Source organism: Oryza glaberrima, chromosome 3, assembly GCF_000147395.1.
Source record: "Oryza glaberrima chromosome 3, OglaRS2, whole genome shotgun sequence".
Taxonomy (NCBI): Eukaryota; Viridiplantae; Streptophyta; class Magnoliopsida; order Poales; family Poaceae; genus Oryza; species Oryza glaberrima.
The window spans coordinates 10,239,868-10,247,699 of record NC_068328.1 but is presented as its reverse complement, the minus strand read 5'-3'; the positions used below and the strand labels follow the sequence as shown (position 1 = coordinate 10,247,699).

Sequence of the window (7,832 nt, the reverse complement as noted above, 5' to 3'; positions counted from 1 at the left end):
CCGGGCCTTCGTTGGTTTCCCGTACAAGCTCTCTATAAATATCAGGTTCAGCTCTGCCCACACTTCATTTCTCCTTGCCTTTCATAACCTCCTCTCCATCTTCCCTGACGAAGGAGCACACAAGGTTAACTCTTTGTCTCTCTTAATCACCCAAAGCTTGAAATTTTCATCTCTTACAGCATTTGTGTACCTCTGCAAGAAGTTCCTGCACTTGTTTCCTTCTCCTTTTCAGGCCAAAATGCTTCACCATCTTGTTTAATCTTTTATGTTTTTAGTCAGGAACTGAAAGTTGTGGTGTTGTTTCTTGCAGAGAAGACAGAGAGAGGAGTACAGGAGATGGCAGGCTGTGATGAAGCTAAGTCGTTGGCTTCAATGGAGGAAGAGGTAAGTGTGACCCTGAGCCTGTAGAGTTATTTTGTCTCTCTTTTCTGTCTAATGGAAAATGAGAACAGTCTTGCCTTCAGAATTAATGCCCCAACTGTGCTTAATTCGTCAGTAAAGATCACCTTCAGTTTTTTGTTGTGTCACCATTGTTCCTTTGCCGTTGTCTTAATTCTATCTTAACTAGGAACTTAATTAACTAGTTAATAATTTTTAATCTGTTTAAAGAAAGTAACCACCAGAACATTACCTAACGTGCACCAAAATTAACTTGTCCTCAACACCAACTCTCCAAAACCTGTGAGCAATTAAAGATTCTGCACTATCAATTACTACCCTTTACCCGCACTACTTTAGATTTATATGCATCTAGAAGAAATCACTTTAGCCGCACACACCAAAACTAATTAATTACCAGCAAGGAATGAATGACCAAAAAGGCAAACTAAACTTTCAACCTGATCTTAATCTCCTTTCCAACCCAAGAATCTATTTGACTGCAAGCACTCTCTGAGGCTCTGAACACAGATGACTGACCACTACTACTACTACTTAACACCTGCATTTTTCTCCACTGCTTTTTTTTTTTCTTTCACCGATCCTGCGAATCTCACCTCTGCAACACTGCAACTAACCAGCATCTGCATGACTGCAATACTGCATGGGCAATGCGTGAGAGATAGCAGTAGCGAAGGTAGGAACAGAACCGGGGGCGCTCAACGGCTTCAGGAATCGCGTCGTTGTCACGGCTCCGTTGTTAGGGGATCGCCATCGCTAGATCGATCGGTCACATGCTGCTTTTGGGTGGATCAAGAGCAGCCACACGATGGTGGTGGTGTGCAAAACGCTGTGCAGATTTTGTTGGGTCTCATAAGCGTGATCCCTCCCCTCCTCCTCCGCTTGGTTGAGGCGATCGAAAGGGACGGCCGTCCATGCGGATGCGGCATGATTACGTGATCGGTCTCGTCCAATCTCGTGTTGCGGCCGCGAAACCATTCTAGCGTGTGCTTTTGTGTGTGTGTTTGTCACGTCGTTCGGTTCACTGGACAAGTGGACAAGCCCGCGTCTGTGTCTGCACTGCACCGGCATTGAGAAGTGAAGTGTCCTCCTGACCCTCTTGGCCTCTTGAGCGAACGGATAAGCCTCATCTCTGGTACACTTAGTACACCGGAGTAAAGTTCAGTGTTTCCGGCTGCTTTCAGTCAGAGCAAGATGGGATTTTTTTTGGGGGGGTGTTCTCTTTGTTCTGCACGTGTTTGGGGTTTGTGAAAGAGTGTGATCTTGAATTGCAGGCGTGCATTGAGAAGAAGTATGGAGGGATTGCACCAAAGAAGCCTCTGATTTCAAAGGTATACAGTTTCTGAAATTTTGTAGCCATTTGTCAGTCTTACAGTTTCATAGTATTCAAATCCTATTTATTGCTGTATCAAGTTTTCAGTTTTTATTCAACTCACTAGATAAAGAACATACCGAAATCTTGTAGTACTAGTATATAGTCTGATGGGAGTGCAAGTTTTGGTAATAGTAGTTAGTTCAAAAAAAGGCAGCATCTAGACTATCCAGTACTAGTATATGATAAATATCTGAAAGCGAATCTGAGCTATTCCTTTGGCTGCATGGCCTGGTGCTAATGCAGGACCATGAGCGCGCCTACTTTGATTCCGCAGACTGGGTTCTTGGCAAGGTAAATGACAAATCATCAGTCCAATATTCAGGCATGCATGTCATCAGACTGAATCTAACCCTGTATCCTGGAGTTCCTTCAGCAAGCTGCAAACAGCAACGGTTCAAAGGCCGCGGTTGAGACTCTCAAGCCCAAGCTCAAGGTTCAGTAAAACAATGACTGTTCCAGAATTGTTGGCTGTGAAATTTTAAAAGAAAAATACTAGTTATTTATTTTTACTCTCCTTTTTTTATCTTCAGAGAACGCCTCATCACCAGCTCCCTCCTCGCAAGCCAACCTGCGCATCAAGCTGAGCCGCGAGGTAAAAACTCAAAACCCCAACTTTTTTTTTTTTTTTTTTGCAGACATATGGTTAAGCAAAACACCACGAGGCATGGCCCATTAGCTTGATTGTTGCTGTTGATGTCACTCACAGGCATATCAGAATGCAGCGGCAGCTGGAGACCTCGAAGCAACAAGGGGACAGGTGGACTAAGTTCAGTGTTGTAGCCTGTCCTAAATCGTAGGTGGAAAGAAACAGCCCAGCAACTCTGCATTTGCAGATTAGCCTCTCTGGCAGTTGCAGCCTCTATGTCTATCAGAATTTAGAACGGATTAACCATTGCTCAGTGATATCTCCATTATCTAAAAAAAGGGATTAACGAACACTGTCATGATAAATTGATAATGATATCACTTGGTACAGCGGTTGGGCTTTGTGTTGTTGAAGTTAGCTGGGCCGGAGAATGGATTAAAAACGGTAGGCCCAGTTCACCGTACCGGCCCAGATTTTGGCAGATATTTTAGGCCCGAACCGAACTGGGCCTCTTTTACCAGCCTAGCCCAGACTTTGCTTATAAGCATCCTGTGATTAAATAGTCCCAGACAAGTACTACTACAGCTTAAGATAATTTGGGGCCTGTTTGGCACAGCTCCAGCTCCAGCTACACTCCAGCTCCACCCCTCCTGGAGCTGGAGCTCAGCCAAACAGTTTCAGCTCCACCAAAACTGAGAGTGGAGCTGGGTGGAGGTTTCTCACAAAATGAACTAGAGTTGTGGAGCTGGGTTTAGGCAGCTCCACAACTCCACTCTAGACCCAACTTCTGGAGTTAAATTTAAGAGTTATAGCTATACCAAATAGGCCCTTAGTTTGGCTCCAAGGAAGCCCAAGAAAGCTAGGCGAAATGTTGGGAAACCAAAATCAAGGGCCAAGTTGACTGCCCATGTCTTGGCCATTTTTGGCTCTGAAAAATGGATGAAAAAAAAAGGCGAATGACTTAGCAAAATTTAGTATCAAACCAAGTTGTCCCTGAAACTCTGATTTCTTTGCCAACATTTTTCCATGGTCACCGTGACAATCAAACCAAATAGGCCCTTAACATTTGTTGGGCAGCAGGTACAGATTGACAGAGTGGCGAACTTTACACGATTGCACTAGTTGGCAAGCCTAGCTGGCCACCGACTGTAATACAAGTGTAAAGTATACACAACTCTAAATACATATACCTGATAAATTTAGGTTTGCATTCTAACTCACACCGTGTAAGAATTCCTGGCCATCCAATTTGCATCGGCACAATTCTCGCATTGACAAACCGCTGGGATTTTTCTGCCCCATGACGAACTGAATTATTTCATTGGAAATCCATGTGTTCTAAGCGGGCACATAAAAATGTTTTTAGTAGTATTATTCATGTACGAAAAATATATAGCTTGTAAAGAAAATCTGTGTGTAGATCTTGAAATGTCTCATGAGTCATGACCCAATCAAAACGCATAAAGCAACGGGAAGGCATCTACTACTTGACAGGTCAAAATCCATCATCTAGGACAATCTGCCCACCTTTCTCAGTTCTGTGTACCATTGTACATTTGTATTTTGTACCTATCTAGATCTGGCCACAGATGCACATGAGCCGTCAATTGGACCAGTACCATATACTTTCTTGCACTTACTCCCTTTAGCCTTGGATCTTGTGGCAATCTTTACCATGCTTAATCATTAAATTCAGCTGTAATCCACTTTGAGACTTATATCAGACTTCTGTAACCTGCTACAAATAATTCAAAACTCAACTCATGTTCAACATGCATGAGTCATTTGATAATCCAGTTGTAATTATTTTTCTCTCACACTCTCTTTCTTCAAAGTGGGATAAAGTTAAAGTCTTGATATGGTTATGTAGTCTCCTTTACAGACGTCCTGATAGCGGCCATGGATTCTTGTGGCTCAAAACAGGTCATCATAATCATGTTGATCGTGCCCTCCCTAATTGCCTTGTAACCAGCAATATCATTGGGTGATTGACCATCCTGATCAAGATCTCACCTTCCCTTTTGCCTTTAGAGAGGGATACTGATTAGGTTATTGGATCGGTATGATCTTTATAAAGCTGCAATAATTATGGTAAGGATAAGATCCCGGTTTCATCTTTTCTCACTAAAATTGTTCACGGGCGATTGGCTGATTGGTCAGCATTGCTCCTGAGCAGACTTTGCATTGGTTGATCCAGATGCAAATGCGTCCATTCAAAAGCCGGGTACTGTATAAGTGTATAGTATATGTATGGTTGGGAAAAAGCTGGAATAGAACCCATTAAAGCAGTGGAGACCAGTAGCCAGCATCATGGAAGCAACTTTACAGTTGAAAGAAGGGAAGGTAGTAAGTTTGAAGCTAAGGGATCTCTTGATGGATCGATTAGGTGGCCATGCCTATGTGTCGCGTCATGAGAAGGCCAATTGGGACTGGGAGCCCAAATGCCAGCTGCATGGTGAAACTATGGAGCAGTCACAGGTTCAGGCTGGGTTCATCTGGGAGAAGAGAACAAAAACCACGGTCTAAAACCCGCTTTATTTTCTGTTTGCCTCTCCATTGTGCAATCAGCTGGTGGAGCAGTGCACGCATGATGCAGGAGTACGTACCAAGGGACAAATTAAGCGGGCGCTGTCGCTGTTGCACACGCTACTCTCTGCATGCGTAGATGCGCGCGAACATGGTGGTAAACCAGCGCTAAACTTTGGATCATCAATCGACGATATTTTCTTCGTAACATTGGCGTCTAACATGCCTGTCTGTATGTGTACTGGTCCAGCTGCTTGCACAGTGGTTGCACTGCTGAAACAACTTGACATGTCACGCACGCAGCTGGACCACATACTCACTATACTACTCAGCATCACTCTCCTCCCTGACTCCCGCGGTCCGGCCTGTACTGCCTGCCTGCCAAAAGTTAGCTAGCTTAGCTACGCATGCATCTGCTGCATGCTCTCGCTATTGCTGCTGCTCATCTCGATCGGTGTCGACGACGACGCGAAACGGGGCTCACGTACACACATGCCCCGATCGGCCCCGACCCCGCAGGCCAGCAGCGCAGCTGTGCAGGTGACAGAACAAAACGCCTCGTCGATCGGGGGCGTTTGAGAAGACAGTTGGATGGACTCGTTGCAGGATTAGTTGGCGGCATGGAACCAAGCTTAGCTACCAGCCGCTGCCGGTGCCCAACTCCGAGCAGGACGCTCGGCCAATCATTTCCCAGATCTACGCGAGCCGCTCTGCCTCCTGCCTGCGTCGTCCACCTGAAAACCGAAAACCGCCAGCCTCACAGTACATCCGCCCACGCGACGATCGAGATCCAGACAAACGTAACAGGGCGTATAACACATACATACACAGGCACAGCTACCTCTGTTGTAGCGTTGCTCGAGCTCCACACGGTCGTGAACCCCACGCACGTATTCGAGATCCAGGGCATCGATCTGCAGCTATATGTAGCAGCAGAGTATAACAATATGCTGCATTATACATCGTGCGCGCGTACCCGCTTAATAGCTTTGGCTAGCGTCGTCGTGAACCAAACTCGGATCGATCTAGTACCTTTTTAACCCAAACACTCACCACATTCGTCTAATGCCGCGTTCCCTTCTCGCTCAGAATTTATCGCTCTTACCGTGTACATCACCTGTCCAATCCTATGCTGGCATCCTGCTTGGGCCCAAGGCGACGGGGCCTGGGGGCCGGAGCCTCAGCGTGCGGGCCCACCAGGGGGCGTTGTGAGCGGCCCGGCCCAGGGGGGGCAGCAGCAGTCGCGTGGGTGTTAAATGCTCCACGCGGACGTACTTAAGCTGGGGCCAGGTCACGTGCCCTCCACCCACAGGGCCCGGCGGCCGGGTCGCCGGAACAGCGCCGGTGGGGCTTGCCCTGTTCAGTTGTTCGCTTGCCTGCCACATACCCCGCACGGCGCAGCGCCGCAGCCGCTGCATCAGAACCCTCCCACTGTTTCATCCGCCTACTAGCAATGAAGCAATCATGATATTTACGAGTACGTTTTTATTCTTTTTTTTTCACTCCGTGATGGTAGCAAGCAGCAGAGCAGGGAATTTACACCAATGTTGTCAGGATCGGGATACCAGATAGTATCCGTTTTTTCTCAAAGTAATATCGTATCGTAAGATCGTATCGTAGTATCGGGATACTATGAGATTTTCTTTTTTTAAGTTTAATTAATATTTATATTAATTATATATAGCCATTCTATATTAAAAAAAATATAGTAATGATATATGCCATGCAAATAGAGACATTTATCAAGAGAAACCACGTTGGTTTTAATATATTCAACTAATTTTTATAAAAAAATTGAGCATATTTATTTACATTATTTTCAAACCATATTATTTTAAATAATATTTTGTAGTATCGTAGGGATCGAATCGGGATACCACCTAAGATTTCGTAGGATTGTGTATTAATGAATAGTAGGATCGAGAAATTATGAAAATTAAGATACTAGATGGGATCGGTATCGTTTCGATTTAGTAGGATCGTAGTATCGTAAGGTACTAGGATACGTATCGGGATACTGACAACCTTGATTTACACCCGTGTGGCCGTGTAGGAGTATTACAGATAAAAAAAACAAAAACAAAGAAGAGAAAAGAGCGAACAGTTTTCACCCAAAGGCCTGGGGCAACTAACGAATAAGCCCGCGACACGTCGCGGATACCCCACGGTGCACGCTGGCCACTTTACAGCCAGCAATGCATGTGCCTGCGAGCGGCGAGCGGATGCATGTACGTACGTGCGCTGCGCGCTGATACGGTGATACTACTCCTACCTCGGTGGAGTACGTACCACGACCCAATCGCTCGCCGTGCGATGGAGCCACGCATAGAGGAAGAGCTAGCGGCCTCCTCAATGTGCGTGCGTCGCTGTCGAATTGGGGAATCCTATGCCACATTTGTCAGGAGCTGGGACGGGGAGTGTCAAGCTATGCTGGAACGGAACGGGACTTCGCTTTCACATCTTCAAACAAAGGATTAGCTGCTTTTTATTCGAAAGACCGATCGATGGTTAGCTAGCTGACACAGACAGAAGGAAAAAAAGTGAAAGCACAATAAATCGTCACTCAGTTACCACTAACGTACGTACTGTACCTCACTCAGTTACCACTAGCGTACGTACTCCTCCTGTAGTCCACTTGATCTGTAGCTAGGATATCACTCTGATTTCATCGACAAGTACAGATTGCAACTCGAGCTACCACATCTGCGTGTATTTAATTTCACCCGGCGCCGCCGGCGGCTGGACATATACTGTAGCGCCGGTGTCGATGCGCGCGGACGACGCAACGGGGCGTACGCGCATCGGCATACGTACGTACTGCGCAGTAGTGGATTCAACAGGGAACATACGTACGTACTGCTAGGGTCGCGTACGTTAATGCGCTGAGACGGTTCTGTTTGTCTCCAACGGCTGGTCGATCGATCGATCGATCGATCACAAGAAACA

At 46.1% G+C, this 7,832-nt stretch overlaps 1 protein-coding gene across 1 annotated transcript; it reads left to right on the top strand.

Moving 5' to 3' along the window:
- Positions 1–2,749, top strand: LOC127765518 (uncharacterized). The gene is made up of 7 exons (XM_052290432.1): positions 1–124; positions 311–384; positions 1,674–1,730; positions 2,018–2,065; positions 2,148–2,207; positions 2,305–2,366; positions 2,481–2,749. Exons 2-6 carry the CDS (start codon positions 337–339, stop codon positions 2,356–2,358), a joined length of 267 nt encoding a protein of 88 aa, XP_052146392.1. The 5' UTR covers positions 1–124; positions 311–336; the 3' UTR covers positions 2,359–2,366; positions 2,481–2,749.
- The last annotated feature ends 5,083 nt before the right edge of the window (positions 2,750–7,832 follow it).

Coding starts and splice junctions, on each gene's coding strand:
- LOC127765518 (XM_052290432.1), top strand. CDS start 337: ATGGCAGGCTGTGATGAAGCTAAGTCGTTGGCTTCAATGGAGGAAGAG. Junction 1,731..2,017: donor AGAAGCCTCTGATTTCAAAG/GTATACAGTTTC, acceptor GTGCTAATGCAG/GACCATGAGCGCGCCTACTT. Junction 2,208..2,304: donor CTCTCAAGCCCAAGCTCAAG/GTTCAGTAAAAC, acceptor TTTTATCTTCAG/AGAACGCCTCATCACCAGCT.